Source organism: Hylobates moloch, unplaced genomic scaffold (assembly GCF_009828535.3).
Source record: "Hylobates moloch isolate HMO894 unplaced genomic scaffold, HMol_V3 SCAFFOLD_18, whole genome shotgun sequence".
NCBI lineage: Eukaryota > Metazoa > Chordata > Mammalia > Primates > Hylobatidae > Hylobates > Hylobates moloch.
Window position 1 is genome coordinate 60,601,361 of NW_026652293.1, and position 27,290 is coordinate 60,628,650.

General features: G+C 52.4%; 1 protein-coding gene and 1 pseudogene across 7 annotated transcripts in view; both read left to right on the forward strand.

Moving 5' to 3' along the window:
* Positions 1-27,290, forward strand: part of SNAP47 (synaptosome associated protein 47) — a 48,346-nt gene that overhangs the window by 17,057 nt on the left and 3,999 nt on the right. For 5 of the 7 annotated variants that reach the window (XM_032137695.2, XM_058430532.1, XM_058430533.1 and 2 more), the window contains exons 3-4: positions 5,800-6,290; positions 13,774-13,898. In XM_032137695.2, the coding sequence (XP_031993586.1) occupies positions 5,800-6,290; positions 13,774-13,898 (616 nt within the window). Of the gene's footprint in view, positions 1-5,799; positions 6,291-13,773; positions 13,899-17,377; positions 18,600-22,569; positions 22,663-27,290 lie in introns of those variants that run through there. The other 2 variants (XM_032137700.2, XM_032137697.2) reach the window with 2 other exon arrangements.
* LOC116458099 (uncharacterized) lies at positions 24,369-27,289 on the forward strand (annotated as a pseudogene).

Below are 27,290 nucleotides of genomic sequence, written 5' to 3' on the forward strand. Positions count from 1 at the left end.
TTCCATGCCTTGGCTATAGTGAAGCATGCTGCAGTGAACATGGGAGTGCTGGTGTCGCTTTGAGATACTGATTTTATTTCCTTTGGCTATTGTGGAGGCTAAAGCAACTCCATCTTGGATACTAATCAGCCTTGTTAACATCTGATTAACCCCATTTCCGGGGATGCCTCTAAGATTTCTACCTCACTTATTGTTCCTTGTGTAAGGGCAGGTACTTAACCACATACCCTGCCCTTGGGCAGGTTCACGGGGCATTCTTATCTTTTCCTGCGGGGTCTGTCCTACACATATGTCCCCTGTGGTGCAGAAGCCCTGGGTCTGGGGGCCATGGCATGGGATCCACTGTCTCATCTCACTGCTGCCTAAGACACAGACCTGCCTTCCTGTCCATAAGTCGCTGTTTGATGCTTCCTTCTGAGAAGCGGGGTCTGTCATCCTCTTTCTGCAGCCTCTCAGCTTCCTCATGTTGGAGGCAGTTTTACATAGGCCTGCTCACCATGGAACAGGTGTAAACCCACAAGCAGGATTGCAAAACCATGGTGGTTCTGAAATAGGAAAGGTTCCCTTGTCCCCCTCACAGGGCATTCGACAGGGCACTGAAGCCAGCCACTGAAGCCGTGGCTGGCCAGCTTCAGTGCCCTGCTGCCCAAACCTCCAGGGGATCATACAGACAGGCAGGCTGTGGGTCTCCGACCCCACGACAGCGTCTAGGGGTGGATGTTTACTGCTCCTGGAGCCCCAATGGGTGTGTGCTACCATGTGCTCTTTTAGTTTAGCCATCTGTAGGTGGCTTGTGTTAACCAGCTCAATTAGACCCTCTACCCTGTTGCAAGGACAGAGGGCTTTCTGTATCCTGGGATTCTTGCTTTGGTGTACCAGAAGAATCAGATTGCACGTGGGCTTGGAAAATAAGTGCAAGGTTTTATTGAGTGGAAGTAGCTCTCAGCAGATGGGGAAGCCCGAAGGGAGATGGTTTTCCCCTGGAGTTGGGCCACTCAGTGGCCTGGGCTCTCCTCCAACTGCCCCAGCCAAACTCTGCATCATTCTGCCAGTTGGTGGCCTACAGCCGTGCTGGTGCCTATGCATTCCTCTCGACATCCAGCCGCCCTTGTGTCCCTCTGCTGATGTGCTCCTCTTGAGGTCTGGCCACCTGTGTGTCTGCCTGCTAGGGTCTCAGGGTGTTTATAGGCACAGGATGGGGATGTGGCAGGCCAGGGTGGTCTTGGGAAGTGCATTTGGGCAGGAAAACAAAAATGCCTATCCTCACCTTCCTCCATCTGTCCATCCGTAAGGGTGGAGCCCTAGCCAGGGACCACGCCCTCCTCTACCCAGCATTTCCCTTCCCCTCTTCCATATCATTTAAAGAGACCACGCCCTTCCCTTTCCAGCACTTCCAAAACGGTTCCTCGTTAATTTTTTGAGGAGCCTCCATGCTGTTTTCTGCAGTGGCTGGATAGAGATTTTTAAAGTGCGTGCACCCATGTCATTGTGTGCTTGGTGGGTCACCTCATGGCACTGTGATCAGAGCTGGTGGCCTGTCTTGCTCCTTCAGGAGGCACAGGAGCATTGCAGGCCTTTGAGGGGAACACTGAGGAAATGAGGGGGTCACAGGAAATTGAGAGGACTAAAACCAGGACCCGTGAGAGGGAATCAAAAGTGTTTTGCCTGGAGAGGAAAGCTGACCAAGACTGCCTAAAATAACTGATGGCTGTCACTTGAGACCTTTTTCTTTAGAAAGCTAAACTAGGTCCTTTAGTTGTATAAACCAAAAGTAAAATCCTGAGCACCCCAGCTGACTGAATGGATCCCATCTTGGCCAAGGGGATTCCAAAGTAATCCTGAAAAACTAGTTCAGACCATGAAAAGAAGGAGGAGGTCAGACATGCCTCATTGTGCCCTCCTCCTCCTGAAGGTTGGAATAGGAAACACTTGCCATCTGTCATCTCTAAGTACGGCCACCTATAAGACCTCATCTCCATAACAACCTTGGCCTCCCCTTATCTCCAGGCCAGACACTCCTTTCAGTTGATTCCAGGTTTTTATTTATTTACTTTTTGAGACAGAGTCTTACTCCGTCACTTGGGCTGGAGTGCAGTGGCGCGATCACAGCTCATTCCAGCCTCCACCTCCTGGGCTTAAGTGATCCTCCCACCTCAGCCTCCCATGTACCTGGACCACAGGCATGCATTACCATGTCTGGCTAGTTTTGTTTACTTTTTTTTCTTTTTTTCTTTTATTTGAGATGGCGTCTCACTCTGTCACCCAGGCAGGAGTGCAGTGGCGTGATCTCGGCTCACTGCAACATCTGCCTTCTGGATTCAAGCAATTCTCCCACCTCAGCCTCCTGAGTAGCTGGGATAACAGGCGCACACCACCATGCCCAGCTAATTTTTGAATTTTTAGTAGAGACAGGGTTTTGCCATGTTGGCCGGGCTGGTTTCGAACTCCTGGGCCTCAAGTAATCCACCTCGGCCTCCTGAAGTGCTGGGATTACAGGCGTGAGCCACCGTACCCAGCCTAGTTTTTTTAATTTTTTGTAGAGATAGAGTCTCACTTTGTGCCCATGCTGGGAGTCCAGGTTTTTAGATAATAACTCTTAACTAAAGGTGACAGGAATGCACCCACAGGCACCAGCTCGCCTGCAGGCCACCAACCAGCAGAACGACGTGGAGTTTGTCTCAATTGGAGGAGAACCTGGGCCACTGAGTGGCCCAACGCCAGGGGAAAACCATCTTTTAACCAATTGCCAATCAGAAAATCTTTGAATCTACCTGTGACCTGTAAGCATCTGCTTTGCGTTGTCCTGTCTTTCCAGACTGAACCAATGCATTGATTGATGTCTTATGTCCCACTAAAACATATAAACCCAAGCTGTAACCCAACTACCTTGGGCACATGTTCGCAGGACCTCCTGAGGCTGTGTCACTGGTCATGGTCCTCACATTTGGCTCAGAATAAATCTCTTAAAATATATTACAGAGTGTGGCTTTTTTTTATCAACAGTGGTAAAGTAATAGGAAAGAAAATTTGGCTTAATAAAAGCAACACTTCTGACTATATACAGTTGTTGAAAGCCTAGTAAGTTGTCACATGAGCAGTGCGTCTCTCATCTCTTAGATTGTGTAACATGACTCACATTGGACCCCAGCCCAGAGGACCTTCAGTCCCCTTTCAGTTTTGAGATTCCTAGGTATGAGTATGATTTTTCTTCTTTCTTTTTCAATATCAGTTTCCTTTAAGATCTAATTTGCAAATTAGTCACCTTTAAGAAAATCCCCTGTGCGTGACCAGGTGCCACTTTGATACACAGAATATTTCTGGACCCGGCCCCGGCCATTTAGATCAGGCTCCTGCCTGTCCTTCTGCCTGCTCAGAAGCCTCTGACCATCCTCAGCAGTGCCCTGATGGTGGTGGCTCTGCCCACGTGTATTTCCAGCAAACAGGGTGCTGCCTGTCTGAAATGGGGTAGGTCTTGGAGGGGATGTCCCAATCATGTGGAGAGGCTGGTGAGGGGCTTATGCCTGGGGTCCTGGGGATTGCACCTCCCGTGGCGTGGTGCTGCCCAACAGCAGCTCTAGGTGTCTCCTTAGGCCGAGTTATCGTGCACAGCACCCAGGGCTGAGCGTCCTGGTCCTGCCGTGCCCCACTGTTTCTGGCTGTGCTCAGGGACGTTTCTCCCTTGGCAGTGCTTCCCATGGGTTGAGGTGGGAGCAGACCTCCTGCTAGGGAGCCCAAGAGGCAGGGAAGCAGGTTGTTCACCTCGATCTCACTTTTTCCAGGTTAGAGACTGTGAGTCAGGGGAACTTTCTCCAGATGAAGGACGTCTCAGATGTGGAAGTTCAATTCTCTTAGTCTCTGCTCGGAATTGTTCCTTTCTCTGTGGCTCCAGGGGCCATCCCATTCTCACATTTGAGTTCTGGGATATTGCTGGTGCTGTGCCTTTGTTTCTGGTTTTCAGTTGGAGGAGCAGAGCCAGCTTGTGTCTATGGCCTGATTTTGGAATCAGAAGTCTCCACGTTCATCCCTAGACCTTCACTATAGGGCTAGGAGTCATCACTGTAAAAGAAAACCTAAAGTCATCACTGTAAAAGAAAACATGTGAGTGTGGCTCTTGGCAACTAAAACAGACCATCTTGGGTGCAGCCAGCACAGGGCACCACTTTGACATTTCACATCCATCTACTGCACCAAAAATCTTAGTCACTTAGAGATAAGTCAGGGCAAGGAGGCCACGGAGTGCTCACTCATCTACCTTCATCAAAATCCCAGACGCCAGTCAGCAAACTGACTGTGCACGTTTTGTTTTAATTTGGATAATGATACATAATCTTGACTAAGAATGGCCTATAATAAATGCAGGATGTGTACTGTAAACTCTTGCTGAGGTCATATGATGTCTTCCTATTGATGTGTGGGATACTGAAGCCAACGGCAGGTGTAGTAACTGCAGTTATTTTAAAGCAGGGGTTAATGTGATATATTGAGATCTGCAATAACTAATGTGATGAGATTTCTGTTGGTGACAGTCAAAGGTTCGACTAATACTGAAGCTGTCTACATTCAGGATGGAAGGAAATGCCACATTCAACTGGAAGTTAGTGAAAGTAGCCGTGATTTTCCCCATGTAATCTTGCTAATAATTCTAATAGGCTGGCCCATGGCAGTTAGCTTAGGTGCAATACCACAACCATGGCAGCCATTCCTTCAAATGAGCCCATCCTTCTCTCCCCGCAACATACGCACTGATTCTGTTCTCTGGAGAACCCTGACTGATGCAGTCACCCCGCTGGGCAGCATGGGGAAAGAAACAAATGAACTCAGGGTGCTCCAGGAACAGCCTGGACGTTTCTGGATCTGCCCCAAGGGAAGCCCTTAGCTCCTGTAGCTGCAGGACAGAGCTTTCTGAAAACAGAATCTGGAGTCTCCTGCTGCAGATGGCTGAATTCTAACTGTGCATGGCATCTGCTGTGACATTGAGGGCATGACCGAGAAGGAACGGGACCCTGAGAACCCCATTGTAGATGCATGGCTGCAGTCTGCAGAAGGTGGGGACGCTGAGTCCCTGAAGGCCACAGAAACTTCCTGGCTAGTAAAGGTAGCCCTTCCTCCCAGTCTAGGGAGATTCATCCTGCAAGACGTGCCGGATTCTCCTCAGCTTCTGTCCCCACACATGTAGATGCTTAACTAGACTCCAATCCCAGCAGAGGCTGAAAGACAGGGTGCAGAGTGTACTCTGAGGAGGAGGTGCGGTCGGCACCAACAGGAATCTGGAGCATGCGGACGAGAGTGGGTGTTGAGAGTGTGGGTGGTGGGGAAGCACTCTAATGCTGGGTCTGGCTGAGGCTGGGGGAAGGGGCCTGCTAGGGAGAGCTTCAGTTGTCACGTATGCCTCCTACAGTATGGAGAGTGCAGACGTAGAACATTCCATCACTGCAGAAAGGTCTGTTAGATAGCTCCCTAGACAGTAAGTACAGGTTTCATTTTGAACAAGATGACCCGGATCAAGGCAGCAGGGTGTGGGCAGAGCGATACTCTAGGCAGAAGGTGTGCATTTTTGCTGTCTTTTTGCTGGTTGGCTTTGCATCTAGATGAATGTTCTCACTGCCCTGGCCCCCAGCTTTCTCTTCTCACACTGGAGATAAAAGTCCCCGTGCTTCCTGCTTCATGGAGTGCTTGTGGAAATGAAGTAGAGTAAAATGGCAACATGCTTTACAAAGGTTAAAACTGTTTTCCAAAAAGAAAGTATTACTCCTTAAAAATGAACTGATCCAGTTTTCCATGTTTTGTTTGCTTTTTCAGATTGCTGACAGAACTGGAATCTCCTTCTTGGTGGCCCTTTAGCTCCAAGCTTTGGAAGACACCACTGGAAACAAAGCCCAGGGAAGATGTCTCCATGACCAGTTGTGAACCCTTTGGGAAAGAAGGGATACTGATAAAAATTCCTGCCATTATTTCCCACAGAACAGAGTCTCACGTTAAACCAGGGAGGCTCACCGTCCTTGTGTCTGGGTTGGAAATACATGACTCCAGTTCTTTGCTCATGCACAGATTTGAAAGAGAAGACGTGGATGACATCAAGGTCCACTCACCTTATGAAATTAGCATCCGCCAGCGGTTTATTGGAAAGCCAGACATGGCCTATCGTTTGATATCTGCCAAGATGCCAGAGGTTATCCCCATTTTAGAAGTGCAGTTCAGCAAGAAGATGGAGCTGTTAGAAGATGCATTGGTGCTCAAAAGCGCAAGAACCTCTTCCCCCGCAGAGAAGAGCTGCTCAGTCTGGCATGCAGGTTAGTGACCGACAAGGCAGTGAGCGCGTGCACAGACTTCTAAAATTACAGCCAGACTCAGCACGCCTGTGGGAAATGCCTAACAGATGCGTCACCTAGAGCAGCTGCTGGCCTCCAGCTTGCTAGAGACAGCTTGTTTGTTTATATATAAAAACAATTCCAGACCATTTTCCTTGTACTTGACATCTGTGAATCTGAAATCACTGAGAGTTAACTGTACACTTGATAGGTGCGTGAATTCCAAAGCGGTCGGTACCATGCTTTGTATACAGTTTGTCCTCACCAAAGCTCATGTGGAAATGTGGTCCCCAGTGTGGCAGGGCTGGGAGGTGTTTGGTCACAAGGACTCTGCCCTCTGGGTGGCTCAGTGATGTTCTCATGGTAGTGAGTGAGTGCTCCCTCTGGGAAGCCTGGATGAGTTCTGGGAATGCATTAGTTCCCAAGAGTGGGTTATTAGGAGGCAGGATGCCCCTCTGATTCTGTCTCTTTGCCTATGTCTCCCTCGAGTGTCTCTGCCACAACACGAGAGCCCTTGGTGGAAGCCAGGGCATGCCCTTGGACTTCCCAGCCCACAGAACCGTCAGCTGACTAAAGTTCTGTTCTTTGTAAATTACTGAGTCTCAGGTGCTCAGTTATGGTGATGCAGAACCTGCTACAACACAGAAAGGGCTTTCAGAATGAGTGCATCAGAGCAAAAGGAAGCTCCTGCTGTTGTCTCTCTCATCTCCCCTCATTTTGATGTGGGAACCAGCACCTCAGGATTGTGACTGGCACCATCTCCACTTCCCCTGGTGGGGCCATTCCCATCACCCCTACTTTTCCCACTCCTGTTTCCCTGGACATTTAATCTAGGTTTTCCTAGCCTGGCGCCCAAACATGCTATTAGGGATCTGTGTGTTTGAGAACTGTGCAGCGTGGTTCTGTGTGTTTGTGGCATTCTCAGATGTGTGTAGAGTGGCCACGGTACCTTCCTGCAGACGCCATTGTAGATTGTGAATGCTCAGCTGGCCTGTCCTGGGGGCCGGGCTGAGGGGCAGACACCCTGGGTCTTGGCATGTCCACCAAGTTTGGCCTACCTCCTCCCTAGCACAGGACCAAGGCTCATGTGCTAGGAGCCGCCATGGTCCTGCCCATCTGATGGGAGGCTGGTGGCCTCTTGGTGTTATTCTTGCCTTTACCCTTTCCTTGGTTAGGAGGTGGGGCCTCTGATACGTTGTATTTGTTTTGGCCCTGCAGGTTTTGCTCTGTGGATGGCCTGTTCTGTTTTCTTCTTTCCTCATGTGCTTTCTTCCCCCACAGATGTGCACGACTTTCCTACTATCCTAGACCATCAGCCTTGGCTGGCTTTAGAGGCTATAGCCACTTCCTGTAGACTCTCTTCCTCCCTTACAGAAATCTTTTATCTTGCCATGGTAAAATCCACCGATTTTCCCCTGCAGTTTGTCTTCGAGCTCTGATTAAGAAATCTGAATGTCATAAAAGACTCCATTTTCTAATATTAGCATTATAGCTAATACACATACATGTATACATATGTACACATGTGTATCAATGCATATGTATTGTGCATGTATGTGACATGTACATCCACACTATAATGCATGTCTATAGGTACAGCATATAAAGCTGTACTCTTCAGGATTTTAATTGCCAGGTGTCTGTTAAAAGTAAGAGATATTTGCTACCCTTTCAGTTTCTCTAATTTTTCTCTTAAGAGAAAGATTTCAGTTCCCATAACCTGTTTCTCTAACATGAAAATGTTTTGCTTGCTATTCCAGATGGCTTCAAGTTTTGGAAAGAAATACACATAATAATAGATTGAGTCCCATTAGCCCCAGGGCTGAATACACACCCTAAAAATGAAAGGTGCACACCTTAGATATGCAGCACGTGGTTGAATCACAGAAAACCTACCACCTTTCTGTATATGCCTTAAAGTCAGGGGTTGCAAAGAGAGGCATTGACCCCTATGGAATGGAGCATGTGGTGTGAAATGTAACGAAATCTGTTGATCAGGATGAGGAGATCAAAGGTCACCATGAGCTGCTGTCACTAAAGGGCAGGCCCATACCCGAGTGTCCTAGTGGGAGACAGGCTACAGAAGCATAGGAAGCAGAGGTCTTCACCCACATTCAAGGTAAATGGTACAGGTGTACTCCTGCACGTGGCTTCAGGGAGGAGGTATGTGATGTGCTGTGGAGTTGGGGACTGTCCTGGTGGTGTTGGGACTGAAGAGGGGTCCCCGGGTATGTGTGGCATCAGGCATGAAGTTTGTGACATTCTGAAGAGTTCAGAACTGCTCTCCAGGGTCCCAGTAGAGAAGCACTCAGTGTGTTTAGTGGCCCTGCCATGTCGCCAACCTGGCTGCACCGTGGTGGCGAGCACTCCTGTGTTCCACGGGCTGGTGTTTGTAAGTGGGTTCCTGCAATCTGTGCTGTTTGAGGTCAGAGGGCTATCATGACCTTTTCTGGGGGCCTTAATGTGCGTTCAGGATTCAGGACTGATGGCGTCACCCTCCCTGCTTGGCTAGGAGGGCCCCCTTAGTTTAGGTCACCTGAGTGTGGGTTGTAGCCACAGCAAGCACCGTCTTTTCACTTGCACAGCTGCACCCGGCCCGTGGTGTTTTGAGTACCTGGGGCAACCATCTTGCCACATGGCACACGCAGCACACAGTCCCACAGGGACCTGCTGCATGTGTGGGATGGACTGTTCCTCCTGTGGGGGACTGTTGTGCCCCCTTTCCGTGCTCACTTTCAGCCCCATGGGCATCCTGGCCTGTCCAGGTAAGTGCTGGTCTCATGGGGGCAGCTGCGCCTCCAGAGGGTGTTCTTGAAGAGGCTCCATGCAGGGGTTGGAGCGTGCGGTGCCCTGCCTGGTGCTGTGTTAGCAAGAAGGTGACGTCCCGTTTGATGGGAGCTCAGTAGTCTGTGGGGCACTCGTGGCTCTGAGGCCTTGCCTCTGCCTGCCGCCTGCTGCTGTTGTCCATGCGTAGGCACAGGGACTCTGTGCCAGCTTCCCTGCGTTTACTGCTCTCAGCTGGAAACTGTGGGCTCCCTGGAGGTGGAAACCATGACGGATGTCTCAGAAATCCCTGCCTCTGGGACGAGCGCTGGTGCACATGTGGCCACAGGGTGGCAGCCTCGCGACACCGGACGGGCGCTTGTCAGGGAGGGACACCCGGGGCGGGGAGCCTTTCCAGAGACCTCTGCAGGGCTGCGTGCCAAGCGCACGTTTTATTTTATTCTAGACACTCGTCCTTGCCTTGAGGAGCACCCAGGACCACACAATCACCCTCCTCACATGTCTCTGGGCCCTGTGGGTTCTGACAGCCTTTTGGAGGCCGGGCCAGGGCTTGCACAGCAGCCTCCGTCTCAGATTTTCTTGCAGTCAGCCTGGGCTGTGGTTTGGGAGGAAGGCCACAGGGTGAGGTTTCCTTCCCACACATCCTACCAAGAGACATGCACAGTATTTTCTTTTTCTTTTTATTTATTTTTTTCTTTTAGAGACAGGGCCTTGCCCTGTCATCCAGGCTGGAGTGCAGTGGTGCAATCATAGCTCACTGTAACTTCAACCTCCTGGGCCCAAGACATCCTCCTGCCTTGGCCTCTCAAGTAGCTGGGACTAAAGGCACATATCACCATGCCCAGCTAATTTTTTTTTTTTTTTTTTTAGTGATGGAGTCTTGCCGTGTTGCCTAGGCTGGTCTTGAACTCCTGGACTCAAGTGATCCTCTTACCGCAGCCTCCCAGAGTGCTGGGATTTCAGGCGTGAGCCTCTACCCTGCTGTGCACAGCGTATTTGAAGGCTGTTTGTTCACTGAGTTTTTTCTTTGTCACTCACTGCCTGTCTTAGGGCTAAGGCCTGCCTGGGCTTCCAGCTCCCTGATGACAGCCTTGCCTGTACCTCTGCTTCCCCGGGCCGTGTGTCTGTCTGCACAACAGCACCAGCAGCAGGACAGGGCAGGAGGCAGGTGTATGGAGTGGGCAGTTAGTAAAGGACCAGAGCATTGGGGTGGCTGAGGTTGTCTCTGCAGGTCGTTAGTGCCAGGCGTCTTTTGAGGCAGGGAAGTTCCCACTGGAGCTGAAGCACCCAGGAGCCTGCTACGGCACTGCGGGCCCGGGTTGGGCTGACTGGGGAGCCTGGGGGTACTGCGTCAGCTGGCCTGGAGCCTATCAGAGGAAGCCGCTCAGCCCCCACCTGCACGCGCGTATTGGTTGAGTGGGAGATGGAGCACACAAGCTGCTGTCTCCTCCATTCAGCTCCCTACGCTGTCCTTACCTGTGCGCTAGCTTCACGGGCCCACTAGGCCCAGCAGAGGCCTTTCCTGGGTGACAGGTGAGTGTTGGAGGACAGGGCTGAGGGAAGGGGCTTGCTGGAGACAGACAGGCTGGCGGCCAAGGTCCCCGCTCCCAGGCAGGTGCAGGCAGCCCCTCCTCAGCACTGGCGGTGAAGACGGAGCTGTGTCTTACACAGGGGCCTGTGGCCTCAGGGCACCCTCTTTCCAGCTGACCAAGACATTCTGCAGCCCTTAGTGTGCCCTGGGCTCTTCCTGGGCTGCCTTCCTGCACCCCCAGGCCAGCAAGGCCATGCCTGGGTGTCTCGAACACTTCCTACTCCCAGACAGTCGAGTCACCCCACCCCTCTTGCTGTGAACCACCTGTGATGCTTTTGTTTAATTGCAGTCACTCATGACCCCAAGACAGAAACCATCCTTACAGAACCAAATTAAGCTTTCCTGGAAGAAATATTAAAAAGAGTGACTCAGCAGCTCCACGAGCACTGTGGCTCTGGAGATGGTGGGACGCAGCCTCACCAGGACCCCAGCCACCGTGCCCAGCAGAAACATCCATGGCTTGAGGCTTAAGTATTCTGTCCAGCCTTCTGAGTGTTTAAGCAAAGTCCTATTTGTTAAAATTCCAGAACGGGCTGAGTGTCTCTGTCACACAGCCTCAGGTGCTGAAATGAAAGCTATGTCCTAGGTAGGGAGGCCCAGGGGCTCTGCCCTTAAGAGGCTGTGTCGGCTGGGCACGGTGGTTCATGCCTGCAGCCCAGCACTTTGGGAAGCCAATGTGGGAGGATCACTTGGGTGCAGGAGGATGAGACCAGCCTGGGTAACATAGCAAGACTCTATAAAAAATATAAAAATTAAGCCAGGCACGGTGGCTCACACCTGTAATCCCAGTAGTTGGGGAGGCAGAGGCGGGCGAATCACGAGGTCAGGAGTTCAAGACCAGCCTGACCTATATGGTGAAGCCCTGTGTTACTAAAAATAAAAAAATTAGCCAGGTGTGGTGGTGTGCACCTATACTCCCAGCTACTCAGGAGGCTGAGGCAGGAGAATCCCTTGAACCTAGGAGGCGGAGGTTGTGGTGAGCCGCGATCACGCCACTGCACTCCAGCCTGGGCGACAGAGCAAGACTCTGTCTCAAAACAAACAAAAACACAAAAATTAGCAGGTAGTGGTGCTGCATGCCTGTGTTCTCAGCTGCTCGGGAGGCTGAGGCAAGAGGATCACTTGAGCCGGGAGTTTGAGACCAACCTAGGTCACATGCAGTCTCTACAAAATAAATAGTTGTTGTTTTTTTTTAAAAGCCCCATTGTAGCCAGGGAATTGCAGCTCGAGAAGATGCTGAGGAAAGCACACAGTCCTTCAGCTCCCAACACCCAGCAAGTCAAAGGGCACCAGCACATAGCAGGCTTGTAGACCATCACACAGCACACTGCAGACAGCACACTGCAGACCAGACTACGAGAGCCTTGGGCAGGGCAGGGTGGGGTGTGGGGCTCTTGGAGGAAGGAGGCACTGGTGCAGCGCAGGCTGGGCAGTTTGTGCCCCTCCATTCCTGTGGCCTAGGCTGTGCTGGTGCTGTGAGGTGGACGGGGGCCACCCTGTGATCTCAGGTCACCAGGGGCACGCATCCTCTGAGTCTGTGGCTGTGTCGTCCAGCCTAGCTTGGCCTGTGCACTGTGGCTCAGTGTTTCAGAGAAGGGCTCCTCAGTGAGCAGCTTCATGTGAGGGCCTGCAGGCTCCCATGGGTAATGCACAAATTCAGAGAAGCACAGTAGTGGGCCGCAGCTCCCCAGAGAGCACCCACATACAGCTTGGGTGTTGCAAACCTAGGTTGTGAAATTGTTGTTGGTTGTAACCAGATTTTGTTTCTTAAGAGTGGGATAGGAAAACAGCCTTCTGGGCGATCTGTCCCGCTGGTGCTGTCTGTGAAGGGAGCCCCTCACTTCCCACCTGAGTCTCACCCCACTTCCCCACTTGCATCTGCACCCATCTGCTGGGCCTGGAGCTGCTCCCTCTTTAGGGCCATCCTTGTGCTCAGTCCCCTGTGGTCCTGGGCAAGGCTGGTCCATCTCTGCTCAGCCGGGTGCTATCAGGGAGGGTGAGCTTGTCAGGATCATTTGGGGGGTGATAGGCTGGTGGGGGTGGCGTCTTGGAGGTGGCATCTCTCTTGTGGAGGGTGGAGTTGGAAGGTGAGCTTGTCAAGATCATTTAGGGAGTGATAGGCTAGAGGGGGTATGCCCTTGGCCCCAGCAAGAGTGCACCCCCAGATATCCCCCCTTTCATCTCCTTTTCTGAGGTCATGCTCGGCCGCTGCTCCCGGGCTGCATTCATCAGGAGTGAGGAGGGCATGGGCTCTGCTGGCTGAGGTAGGACCCTGGGAGGGATGCTGAGGCCGCCTACCCACCTGCCTGCCCCATCAGGAGCTGGCATTGCAGCTGCACTCTCCCTGCCTGTTTCCTGACATCCTTGTAAATGACGGCTGCACCAGATGTAGGGGAGCTGCGTGTGCTGCAGAAGAGCAAACAACATTGCGCCCTTATCTGGGCCCCGGGGTGTCAAGGCTGCCATTGAAGCTGCTCTGTAAATAAAGGGCAGGTGGCCTCTGCAGGAGGCACACTGGGCCACCTTCTGTGGAGTGAGACTGCCTCTGGCAGGTGGCCTGGAGCCCTGAGGCTCACCACAGGGCGGGAACACCCAGGTCCTCTCTGAGCCTGACCACGGGCAGCTCTGACTCACCTCCCACCTCGGTGGCACAGACGTGTGGCAGTGCTTGGCCTGGGCTGTGGGCCACTTCCTGTGCTCTCCAGAACCGCAGCCTTCTGCAGAGTAGCTCAGATGTCACTGCAGTTCCCCAGTCATGTGCGTGATGTGCATTTCACCAGAGTTCAATGATTCTTGTGTTTTATACTCTTAAATCTTTAGCCTTTCTCAAAAATAAAATAAAACCACTTGGGATGTAGGGCTTTTACTCTGAGAGGTACAGAGTGGCCACCGTCTGTTTGCAGTGTTGCAGACGCTAATCCTTCAGGGCTGGGTGGCAAGGCAAGGCTCACAGAGGTCGAGAGAGGAAGCAGTCCTGCATGTGGTGGCGGGAGGAATACTGCCTCAAAGACCACGCTCTGCCATCCAGAGCACACGAGGGTTGTTGCACCTCCGAGAGATGTCACTGCTGACCATCTGGTCTCCTTGCAGCATCTGGGCTGATGGGCTGTACCCTGCACCGTGAGCCACCCTCAGGAGACCAGGAAGGCACGGCACTGCACCTGCAGACAAGCCTGCCAGCCCTTTCCGAGGCGGATACCCAGGAACTAACCCAGGTAAGATGTCCCCAGTGCCATGCCAGCCAGCACTGTGTCCCAGTCTTCCCGCAGGCTGCTCCTCTCGCCTTCCTGACCACAAACAAGCGCTGGGTCATCCATCCATATTGGCCTCGCACCAAGGAGGAGCTGCTGGCAGCTGCAGGGAGGGAGGAAGGGCAGTGTCCGTCCCAGGTCCATACACTTCCTGGAACACAACATGCACCACATTCAGACACATTCCTATGCACACACAGCTGCCCTGGCTACCACCTGCACCCATTGTACATGTCCGTGTGTGTGTGTGCACAGGTGTGTATGTTTACTATGCATGTACATGTGCATGCTGTGTGTAGTGTGCATGTACTGTACACATTGTGCATTTATGTGTACTATGTGTGCTATGTGTACATATGTTATGCATGTACTTGTACTGTGTATATGTCCATGTGCATGTGTGTGTACTTGTACTGTGAGTACATGTGTGTATTGTGTGCTGTGTGTGTATGCACATGTGTGTGTTGTGCATGTGTATGTGTTTCATGTATGGTGCAGGTATATGTGCTGTATGTGTACCTTGTGTGTACTGTGCATGGGCATGTGTGTATGTGCATGTCTCGTGTGTGGAGCGTGCATGTACTGTACCTGTACATGTGTACTCTGTGCTATGCATGTGCGTGCATGTGTGCTCTGTATACTGTGCATGCATGCAGGTACATGCCTGCTGTGTGTTGCGTGTTCTGTGTGTGCACTGTATGAGTGCATGCACAGTCGGGTGCATGGCTCACTCGGCCCTCATGTGCTGAACACTGGTTCTTAAGGAGGCTCAGCACTTTGTGCCTGGGAGGCTGGAATTTTAATGTTCAGTGTAAATACTCCTGTCTTGTCCAGAGGTTGCTGGCTAATATGCTGGCTTTCCAAGTAATTTTTGAAGCTGTACCCAGTCATCATATCTCTTCATTTGTAAATATCTCCATATGTATCATTAAAAGATAAGAGCCATTCAGAAAGAACCATACTGCCACTGTCGCCTTAGGAAACAGGAAGTCGCTCCTCAGCACCATCCAGTATCCAGGCAGTGCTCCAACCTGCTGAGCCCTTGCTGAAGGGCGTGTCCCACAGGGTATGTGGCGCACATGCAGTCTCCAGGTGCAGCTTCCGTCTCGTCTTCCCCTGCAGTTGATTCCTTGAAAAAGCAAAGCTGTCTGTTGGGCTGAGACTGTGTACTTTGGATCTTGCAGTACTGTGTCCACGCAGGGCGTGGGCTCCCCGTCCCTGAGCCTCTGAGTCGGCAGCAGGTGGGTCTGGGGCTCTGTCAGGCCCGGCCCTGTTTTTGTAGGGAGTGTTTTGTGGGTGGCTCTGCCCATGTCCACCAGGAGGTGGATAAAGATACTCTGTCTCTTCAGCCTGTTTTTAAAAACCAATTCTTACTTTACATGTCTGTGTAGGCATAAACTCCTTTGAGACCAGCTTGTTTGGGGAAAAAGGTGCTCATCTTTGCTCTGGGGTAATTCAAGTGGACACGGCTTGTCACTTTTTCCTCCCGGCCTCACTTAGTCATGTCTGGTAATGGCACACACAGCACTGCCTGGTAGGTGTAGCCAGCTCACTCTGCAGGTTCCTAGTCATCTTCAGATACACTCACTGCCTCCAGAACATTCTTGGCCTGGGTCTCGTTTGCTCGGGGTTTTTGAGAAAGCTCAATACTGTAAAGACAGACTTACCTGATGCTTTCCCAGCCATCCTCCTGAGAGTGCCTCGGCGCGTGGCTGAGACTGGCAGGATCTGAGCACATCCCACTCCCACACCCCACAAAGGTGTCCACGGCCGAGACGCTTGCTATATCCCACAGTTGTATTTAGACTGAAGTAGGAACAAAGCTTTAAGACAAAAAAGTAGGAATTTTACCTGTTAATTGCAATGGTGGCCATGTAGTTGGAGAGGCCCTCAAGTGTCCACACAATCAGACTCTCCTGTCACGTGTGGCGTGTTCTTCACCTCAAAGCCTGGGAGCGATGGGGAGGTGGTCAGGTGACTGCATGGAGCTGAGGGTGAGTGGGGCTCCCCACCAGCCATCCAGGCTGCGTCTCCCCTGGGGCTGCATGGGCACTGCCATCATTAAAGATCCAGCAAGCCCAGTGGCTCAACACCGGGAGGAACAGGCTCCACATTCAGGACTCTGGCATCAAGGCCAGTGGCAGAGCGGGAGGAAGCAGTCACCCAAGGTATGGGGTTGGGAGGGCCCAGGAAGGCCTGGCGTGCCTTGGGGGCAAGGGCAGCACGTTGGTCAGATGCGGGCCCCCTTCCTTGCAGGAGGAGCCTAGTTTCACAGGAGACTGTCTTTTTGAGGCAATACATGTGTTTCCTATTTAGAGAATTCCTAGTGCACAGTTGAAGCTCAAGCAGAAGCCAGAGTGAGTTACATTTCTGGGGAAAATAAAAATGCCCGAAACCCCCCTTCATCCAGCTGTGGTTCTGTTGCAGATGCTATTAAAGCCATCATGCTGAAACGTGTCCCAGTGGTGTGGGTTGCAACTGGGGGTGCTCAGGAGAGGGTGGCTGTGATCACACAGGACAGGCAGGGGTGATGCGGCGAGCCCTGCTGTCTCTGGGGCCCTGGCCACTGTGTCACTGTGGCTGTGGAGGGTGGAGGGCCGGGGGCTGTAGGAGGTGGATTTGACAGAGCCTCTGACTTGCTTCTGTTGTCTGCTCCTCTTTGCGGCTGTGGAATCCACTGGGGCCCACGCCATGGACGTGGTGCCTGGACACAGTAGAACTGGAGGTGGTGTCAGGCAGTTCCCTGGGACACTCCAGCTCATGCAGCCTCATCTCTCTTGTCCTGCTTTGGGGTTGCTGTGTCCACGTCCCTCTGTCCCCAGGGAGGAACCAGGTGGACACTCAGTGTAGACAGACACTGGGTCTGGTGGGAGAGTGGGTGGGAGCCTCGCTGGTGCCTGATGGTGGGAAAGAAGCCTGCTGCACTCCTGCCGTGGTTCCTGACAGGAACAGATGTGCCATGGCCGGTCCCTGTGGGCGCAGGTCCCAGGGGATGCTTGGATGACGCCTCAGCCTCCTGCCTTATGGCATGGGGTGACCAGCGTACCACTGCCTGTGACGTCTCCATAAACAACAAATGCAAACACACGTGGTAACAGGAAAGCCATGCAACTCGTTCCATTCAAAGTCAAAGGGTTCCCAGGGAGCTGAGCCTGGTGCTGGGACGGGGGTGAGACTGAGGGTGCAGTTAGGCTCACATGGGGCTCAGGTAGGGCTCACGTGGGGGTGTGGGACGGCAGCTTCTGGGCATTTGGGGACCCAGGTGTTTCTGTCCTCACGTCTTTGGCAGAAACCCTCTGCCCACTCCACAGCGTCATGTCCCATGTGTACCAGTTCTGGTGATTTGCTGGAACATTCTGAAGTCATTCTGGGGCTCCCTGCCTTCTATGAAACTATCTTCAGAAGGTAACATCCCTTTCTTTCCTTTTGTTTCTCTTTTTTAGGAACTGAAGAGTGCATTGCATCTTCCTCCGGGACCCCTGTTCCTGGTCTGGCTTCCCTCACTTCCCTGTCCCTGATGTCTCTAATCTAAACTTCCCTCAATTAATCTGTGTCCTCTCCTAGTCGGGAAAAAAATCAATGGTTTCCTGCCTACCTAATGAACGTAAGATAATCATATTCACAGAGTGTCTCCCTAGTACTTGAAATAAGGGTCTTAGTGCGCCATGAGCGCCCTGGCTTCTTTGAGCTCACCGACCATGTCGGGGGCCAACAGCTCCATGTGACTTTGGGCCCCTGCAGTCCCCAGGGGCAGGAGAAGCTGCATGGACACCGTGCTCTGTACTGAGCGCATCTGACACAAGTGTCGCTCTCCTGCCTGGCCCCAGTGGGAGTGTGTGGAGCAGGCGAGTTGGAGAGCAGGTTATGGCCAGAGGGGATGGTGGGACTGGCCACCCCCAAGGTGTCTGGGCTCTGCGGGGGCACTGAATGCAGCACCCACCCTCCGAGGCTAGCCAGGCAGGAGTGGGCCTTGCTTGTGAGTGAGGAGGGGTGGGGAGGCCAGGCTCCTCCTCCACTCAGGCTCTCAGCGTCCCGTACCTTCCTGCTTTTCCAGGTTGTTCGTGTCAAGTGTTCATCACGACGCAGGCAGGAGGTCAATATTTTGGGGGACTGTGAGGTTTTGTGATGTTGTTTTTATTTATGGCCTTGACGGCAGTGTGATAGAAGCACTGAGCTAAGCCGCATGTTTGGGGATCTGTGCCTTCACTATGAGTTCCTATTACTCATGCTCCTGACACCACATTGCACGACTTTCTAAATGCTGATCCATAAGAAGAGGCTGGGAATGGGGACAGGGTGCCAGGCAGCCCGACATCCACACAGCAGGAGGCCATGTCCCAAGGGTGCCCTGGACCAGGTGTGGGGGCCCTGCATGCACGTGGCTTGAGGGCGCCCTGTAACTCAGACTTACAGCAGCTGGGTGGAGGTGGCATCACAGGGAAACACCATGCCTTCCCTTTTAACCTGTATGCTCTTTGGCTAATGGGTTTGTGACGGTGAGCGCCTGCTCGCCTGCCTCTGTGCACCCTGCCCACCCCCACCCACACCCTCTGCTTTTGCAAGTGAGCCACTCCTGTGCCCATGCCCCCCAAACTCCCATTGTGCTGGGCATGACTGCAGAGGACCCAGGACCCTGGGCTGAGCAGGGCCCATGGCTTCAGAGTGGTGGGGACAGGAGGCCATGCCAGGCACAGCCCTTGGGGTCCTGGATGCTCACACCAACCAGTACCCAGAAACCACCTGGGAAACTACCGGTACAAAGGGCCTGGCAGGAGAGAGTGTGGGACCCGTGCCGAGGGCCGGAGGCCAGCACCTGACAAGCCCTCCCAAGGCCACTCCCAGGCTGCACCAGCTGAACAGATCGAGCAGAGACCGAGTGCTCGACTGAGTGCTGAGTGGGACTTCAGGCTTGGAGGACTCACCCCACCCCGAACCTTTCCTGTCCTCCCAGGTGTTGCCTTAATGAAGGCCAGGTGTGCGTGGCAAGTGCTGGGTGTCATGGAGTCCCTGGCTGTGGAAGGTAATACGTGTTATAGCAGTGGGGAGTTTCTCATTATTCACTTTTTAAAAATTGTGGTGAAATATATAAAACACAAATTATGCCATTTTAAGCATTTTTAAGTGTACGATTCAGTGGGGTTAATGAAATTCACCACCATTGTCCTGCACAGAAACTGTTTCTGTGAGACATGAACCCATGTTTCTGCCCCAGCCCCCCGCCCACCACTCTGCCTTCCATCTCTGCCAGCCTGCCACTCTGGGTTCCTTACAGCAGGGGAGTCACGCAACCCTTGTCCTTTTGTGCCTGGCTTATTTCACTTGGCATACAGTTTTCAGGGCCCATGCACTGAAAACCCCTCTGTTGGTGGATGTGCGAGCTGTTTCCTCCTTTGGGCTGCTATGGAGAATGCTGCTGTAAGCATTCACGTGAGCATCTGTTTGAGGCCCTGCTCTCAAGTCTTTGGGGTACACACTGGTCCCCTTATTATCAAGGGAAATGCTCTAAGACCCCCAGATCATAAAGCTTTACCCCCATGTTTTCTTAGGAGTTCTGTGGTTTTGGTTTCCTCTTTAGGTTGTGAGCCCATTCTAAGTTAATGTTTGTGTGCTGAGTGAGGTGAGGACCCAGATTTATTCTTCTGTGTGTCCAGATCGAGTTTTCCCAACACCATTTGGTAAACCAGCTGTTCTTTCCCCATTGAATGGTCTTGACACCCTTGTTGAAAATCCATTAGCCATAGATAATATGAGTTTATCTCTGGTTTCTCACTTAATTCCATTCTGCGGTCTAATGTCACTGTTTTGATTACTGTAGCTTTGTAGTAAGGTTTTTTGTATTTTTTGTTTTGAGTCAGGGTCTCACTCTGTCTCCCAGGCTGGAGTGCAGTGGCATGATCTCGGTTCACTGCAACCTCTGCCTTCCGGGCTCAGGTGATTCTCCCACCTCAGCCTCCCAAGTAGTTGGGACTATAGGTGTGCACCACCACGTCCAGCTAATTTTTTTTTTTTTGTAGACATGGAGTCTCCCTATGTTGCCCAGGCTGGTCTTGAACTCCTGGGCTCAAGCAGCCTTCCCTTCTCAGCCTCCCAAAGTGCTGAGATTATGGGCATGAGCCACTGTGCCTGGCCAAAAAAAAGTTTCAAAAGTAAAAAATAAAATAAGTTAAAAAGAGAAAACAGCATATAGGATAAGAATATAAAGAAAAATTATTCTGGCACGGCTATATAGTGTTTGTGTTTGAAATTTTATTACAGAAGAGTCAGAGTTAAAAAAATCGTAGTTTGTAATATACAAAAGTTACAGGAAGCTAAGGTTCACCTATTACTGACGAAAGACTTTTTAAAATAAATTTATTGGAGCCTTAGTGCGCAGTGTTGATAAAGTCCACAGTAGTGTTCAGTCACGCCTAAGCCTTCACGCTCACTCACCGCACACCCAGGGCCGCGTCCAGTCCTGCCAGCCCTGTTCACAGGAAGCGCCCTATGCTGCGTGCCATTTCGTATCTTTATGCTGCACGTTTACTGCACCTTCTCCACGTTTAGATGTGCAGGTGGTTAGCGTGGTGCTCCAGCTACTTGTGCTGCTTGGTGCTGTGGTGCCATGCAGGCCTGCAGCTTGGGGGGGTGTGCCCCGCTACACAGCCGGGCACCGCAGGCCCTGCCCCCTCGGTGTGTGTATGTGTGCTCTAGCGTTGTCCCACGATGAGACCCCGAGCCATGGTTCCTCAGGATGCATCCACATCATTAGGCAGCACATGACTATTTTAGTATATCATGCTTTTGTTTTCATTCATCTCAAAGAATTTACTAATTTCCCTTCCATCACCTGTTGGTTGTTTAATTTGTAAACACTTCAGTTTGTCGTGTTGCTAGCTTCCCTCTGCTGTGGTTGGAGGAGACACCTGCTGTGGATCCATCTCTAGGCATGTTGAGGGCTGCCTCCCAGCCCGTGGCCCATCTCCCAGCCTGTGGCCCATGGAGGCATCTGGTGCAGAGGAGAATGGGCTCCTGCAGTTGTAGGTGGAACGCTCCGCACTGGTCTCCTGGGCCATGGGTTTATAGTGCTGTGCAGGCTGCCTGTTTCTGTATGGATCCTCTGCTTAGCTGTTCTGTTCATTTTGACATGTTTGCTAGCCTTTAAATGTGGTCAGCAGGTATTACGCAGTCTTGGTCAGGCTGGGAAGTGGGTTTGTGCAGCTGTTGACACCATGTGTTGAAGGATGAAAGAGCAATGCCGGAGGCAGGTTCACTGGGCCAGGTGTCACCCACCGGGAGAGTGAGGCTGCATAGTGGCCCTCAATGGCAGGGGTCAGCAGTGTGGCTGCTTCTGAGCTGTGTGTCACAGCCCTGAGTGTTGGGCCCTGTTCCTGTCCCCTCCATGCACAGCAGCGTCCCGCCTCGAGGTGTAGGTGAGAGGCAAGGGGGACGGGGCCGCAGCTCGCAGGGCAGAGCATGAGGTGCCTGGCAAGTTGGGAGCAGACTCATTGGCCATAGCTCTGGCCGTGTTGGTTCAGGCTGGGAAGTGGGTTTTGTGGGGCTGTGGCCAACCCCTTGGAAGAGCCACATTTTAGTGCATTTTCAGTTTGTTTCCTATTTTGAGGGTACCTCTGAGGTTCTTCCACGTGTGCGATGCACCTTCAGTGGCACTCAGTTCACATTCCCTGAACACTTTAGTGAGGATTCATCGTCCCTCAAACACTTGGCTTTCTTAATGGGAATCTCCATCCGTGGTCTAGGAGCAGGGAGCGCTCTTGGGCAGGGCAATCCAGTCCAGGCCCAGCTCCTTGCTCTGCATGGCGTTTCCTGTGCGCGCCTGGAGTGAGCTCAGCTGGCCCGGCTGAATCAAAGTCCCCTCTGAGCAGCAAGGCCGCCGTGCTCATTGCCTCGACCCACCGCCGCGGGGGCGTCCTGAGGAGGGGGGCCCTGCGTCTGCCCCCCCGCTAGTGCACAGACCACCTTGGCCTCCAGGAATGCAGCAGAGGGGACTTGGGCGGGCCACAGGGTGGTCTGCGAGTGCCGAGTGTGACAGATTGCAGCAGAGAGTGTTCTTTACGGCCTCCAGAGCTTGGCTGCGGTGAGAGCCAATTTTCCCCCTTTACATTCTCTGCAGCATATTAATGGCCCCAACTGGTAGAACTATTTTGAGTTGTAGACAGCTTGATTTATCCCAGCTCTGTTCTTAAATGGTTGCTAATTTCTCACTGCTAGAAAATTCACAGTTCCTCAGTGAGTCAGCTTAATGACACGGCCAGGGCAGCCCAGCTAACAGCAGACTGCTCTCGGTGCTTGGCTTGGTACGGTGATGTGCCGCACTCCGGCATCACGAGGCGAGCCAGAGCAGACATGTCCCGTGGGACACAAGAGCCGATGTCCCGCAGAGTTTGGAGGCTCAAGGCCCTGCATGCCTCTGGAGAACCGTCTTCCCGGGCTGCTGGTGGCAGCGAACGCACAAGCCCGGGACGTCTTCAGGCCCCCAGCACTCAGCCTTGCCCTAATGGTGCGCGCATGGACACACAGCTGCTTTGTAGGTGGGCCCACCCTACTTCATTAGGCTATTTTTCCATATTTATTTTTTGCCTTTATAAACAAAATGGAAATGGTGAGAATGTTAAATGCTCTTGTCTTTGCTCTGCAGGGCTTCTGGCCTATGTTGCTGTCAACCCAGACAGTGTTGGTGATGCTTTGCTCTGAGTCTGCAGGAGCTTTGTGGAGACAGAGACTTTCCTAGCAGGGCAGCAAGCAGAAGCTTTTCTTCCAGAACAGCCTTTGCTCAGGGCATGAGGGAGCCGGCCAGGCCCACAGCGCCCAGGGCATCCTCCTCACGGATGTGTTGGAGGAAAGTGGCTTTGGTGCTATCCTGGGGGACCATGGCCATAAGCCGGCAGTGTCAGCCACACTTAGTTGCGTTTCTTTGTTCAGGTTGTGCCTCTTGCTGCCTGCCTGAGTCACCTAGGGCTGCTCCCCTTCCTGGCTCTGACGCCCTCAGCGGGTCCCACAAGCCGCTCAGGACTGCAGAGTCCAGGCATGGGTCTGGCCAGGCATCCACTGATGCTTTAAGCTGCAGCTTCTGTTAGGAACACTTCTCCCAGGTCCGGCTTGCAGGCATGTCCCAGGGCCAGCCTGGATTGTACTGTCCTTCAAGCACTCCTTGCTCTATTTCTTTGAAGTTTATAAAAGTTTGTTTCCCCCAAAACCCAAAGCACTTTTAATCAGGTAGTTTCTGTGGAGGTCGAACTGGCTGGAAGGAAGGCCGGTTCCTGGTTTCTTTACTCATGTAGCAGGGACTCAAGGAAGTCTGATTTGCGCCTGGCCTCTGACTCAGAGCCCATGAAGGTTCCTGTGTGAGGCCACTGGCTGCCCTGGAGCTGACAGCATCCTGCACAATGGCTAGATGGCTTGTCACCCCAGGCCGCAGAGGAACAACTGTTTCTAGGGTTTGGCCAGACTTCACATTCTCCATTCTTTCCATCCCTGTTATGTGGAATGCACACGATGCCATGTAATTACTTCAGTCCCTTCTTAAAGGAAAAAGAATCTGGACCCGCACTCCAGGACACTAGCAGTTTGAAGGTTTGCTTAGGAATGTTCTTTGTCTGCAGACCTAGCAGCTGTACAGATCGCTCTTGTGTTTTTGCACTATTAATTAACTTCAAGTGCAATTTTGGCAGGCAGGCCAAGGGTCTCAACAGGCTATTTGGAATGAGTTCTCTTTTAAGGCCTTCAATATGGTGAGACATTTTCAAATCAAAAAGTACAGCGGGAGCCAGCCTTTATTTTGTCTGTGTATACAATAAAATATTCCGCTTCTATAGGCAGATCAGCTGGTCTTAGTCACAAATAAATTGTGCATATTATTACTGTGCTTAATAGGCAAAAACCTGAAGTATAGAAATTTTTGCTATTCCTACTGCTTTCTTATGCACTAGAAAAAGGCATGAATTCAATGTCTTTTTTAAAAAAAGTTATTTTATTTTCTTCTTTATATTCTGGGGAGATGTCATAGACAATATTTTTAGGTTGGGAATAATTGTACATACTCATGGGTTACGTGGTGAAGTTTTCCATACATGAAACATAAAGTGATCACATCACACCAGGGTCACTAGCACAGCCAGCATCTTGGGCACGCGCCACTCTGCCTTGCAGGGAAGGTGGTGGACAGGAGTGCCGGGCTGCCTGGATCTGTTGGAGATGACCGTGGGGGACAGGCGTCATGTGGGGAAGATAGTGAACAGGAGTGTGGGGCTGTCAGGGTCTGTGTGGAGGTGGCCCCAGGTGGACGGGCTTCATGCCTCCCTGTGGTCCTGATCTCCATGTGGCTCCTGATCCCTGAGTTGTTGCGGGTCTCTGCTGGGCCTTGCCGTAGGTAGTATAACCTTCATGGTGGCTTGCTAGGACTGTATATAAAAGAAGAATATGATGTATGTTTAATAATTATTGGCATTGATGTATGTCAAATGGTACTCTGTGTCTATTGGGTTCAGTACAGTATTTTATTTGTTTTCCCTATCATTTTTACCTTTCAACATCTGGGTCAGGGTTAGACAGATTTAATATGGCTTATTCCGCTACTCTTAGTGTCATCCTGCCGAAGACACTCCAGTCAGAGAGCCAGACAGGTCCTGGCCTAGCCTCCCTTGGATGTCCCAGGGCCCTGCCACCACCTGTAAGGGGTATAGGACTTCTGGCGGTGACCTGGGATGTGGCCTGGGTCCTGCCCCACAGCATCTCTATGTGCAATGAGTGTATCCTCAGGACTGGGGGCAGGTCACCCTGTCTGTGAAACAGGTAAAATGTGCCACGTTCTTAGAACAATGTCAGCTTACACTGCATATCCAATAACTCAGCTTTCATTCAGGATAGCTATGGGATGGTAAAAACAGAAGACAAAGTTGTGTATATACTTTAATCTCAAATTTGAGTTATTCACAAGAGTGTATGGACATAGCGACGGGGGAAAAAGCCAGATCGGAGTGTGCTCGTGTCACTGATGGTGCCTCCCTAACAGTGGTCTGGATTATGGACAGATTTTGTTTTATTCCTTAACTTCTCTCATGTTTCCTGGTTTTCTACATGCGGTTATTAACAGAAAAGACAAATAGTGGTGTCTCCTGATAGCACTGCACGCTGTGGTCATGGAGAGGGCAGAGCTGATGCAGGGGCTGGTGGGAGGCATTGGAGCTGTGGGTCCTGGCAGGGACTTGGGCCATCTCCCCAGCCGTCAGCTCACGGGAGCCCTATGGCCCTGAAGGACATTTAAATGCTAAATACACTTAAATCACATCTTAGTATGCTTGACGAGGGACATAGGGACTGAGACCAGAGCCCAAGTGGATGCATGTCCCTGGCTTCCAGGAGGCCTCCTCACAGGATTTGGGCACAGGGACAGTGTGAGTGTGCAGCCCGGCCATCCTTTCCAAGGGCTGTGCCTGCTGGTTCCAGCAATGCCCTCAGGATCACCTGACAGCAGGGGCAGGTGAGAAGGGAGCGGGTTAGCAGAGCCAGCAAGGGGTGGGCTGAGGCTTTCTTCCCTCTCTCGGTACAATTTGGCTGTGGGCCACGTGAGATCATGGGCCAGGCGGTGGAAAAGACCTCCTGTGTGAGGTCATCTGCCCGTCCTCCTGGAGCCACTGACCCCACCATATACTTTCCAGAGCCTCATCCAGCGATCTAAGTTATGACTCAACAGATGGAGTTCCTGCCAGCTCCCGAGGGTGCAGAAGCCCTGCTCTCTGGGACTGGGGCTCTAGTCAGGCATTTATTCATCTGTCTTATGACAAAGATCTCAGCAGGAAGGCCGGGTTTGGAAAGGGACATGTGGCTCATTTCACCTCTGCCGTGTGCCTGTGAGTGACCTCGGCCCCCAACTCCCTGTGCCGTCTGCAGAGGGGCTGGGCACCTGGCCGGGGAAGGGCTCCTTCTGCAGCACGGCAGCCACCCTGGCTGGGCCCTTTCCGGTTTTCACAGCTTGTTCGCATTTGTGATCTCATGTGAGCCACACTGTTCAGTGGAGGGAGCTGGATCTGACCGGCTGGCCCTCTGTCCTGGCCTCCTCCATACTGTTTCTCGTGGGTCGGACGAAGGCCGGGCCATAGGCGGGGGGGCATTGCTTGTGACCCTGAATCTCAAGCTGCATGTGTCCCACCGCTGGCCGCCCTGCTGGGGAACACTGAATCTCCTGCCCTGGCTGCCCAACCCTGCAGGACGCTGAGCCTCCCGCCATGTCACTGGGCGGAGCGTGAGGAGGCTGCTCCCCCAGGGCTCAGGTGTGCTGTTTCTAGAGGCAACCAGAGGAGTTGTAGGGGCCCCCATTAAGATCACCACCCCTAGACCCTGGGTGGTCACTGCCGTCCAACTGGTGGGGACACAGAGCACTGAGGATTCCTTCTCCTGACCTAAGCAGTGATCCAGAACTTTCCCTGAAAGAGGACATGGACATTTATTGAAAGTGGTGGGTCACTCAAGTTTCCTTTCCAGTGTATTCTTCTCCATTGTCAGGTGGGCTTATGAGGCTTCTAGACCTAGGCTGAATGTGTAAAGCAGCACTTCACAGTGTGGTTCACCTTCCTAGATTCCTCACAGAACACAGCCCATTAAGCCACAGACATAGCACCAGCTCAGCCCTCAGCTCATCGCCCCCTCTGCACCCAGGGGACACATCTCTGTGCTAGCATTCCTGGGGCGGCCCACCCCATCCAGCCTTCCCCATCCACACCTGCCTGGCCCTGCATGCCTCCAGCTTCTGCACCTGCTGGGCCGGGGACCATCTCCCACACCCCCATGGTGCTGGCTGCCCTCCACCATGTGGAGAGTTTCATTCTGTCATTTGCATTGTGCATGAAACATCTCACACTTAGAGACAAGAGAAGGGGTTTGTGTTTCTTTTTAATCCTGCTTTCCTACTGCAGTCTGCAGTTAGGGACCCACGTGCAGACAGGTCATGAGCACAGTGGCTGGACGAGAGCTGGGACTCAAATCCGAGCTGCCTGCCCAGGTCCCCAGCTGCCCTGCTGTGGGCAGGAATTCCACACCCACATGCAACGCTCCCACAAGGTCAGCCAAACAGAGCACTCCAAAGCCTGGAGATGGCAGGCCAGGGTGTGGCCACTACACCAGTCAGGAGGTGGGAGCAGGCAGCTGGCAGGAGGTGGGGCGGGTACCTCATCTCACCAGGCCTGTACTGGCAGAGGCAGAGCCATGACCTGACCCTGGTGCTGGGCTGCTGACTCCCTCCCGCTGGCTCGCAGATGGCATCACCCAGGTGGTCATGCAAAGGCTCTTGGGTGTGTGAGACAGGGAGATGTTGTCTGTGCTAGGGTTTGCAGAGATGGCAGCCTCTGCTGTGATCTTGTGCTT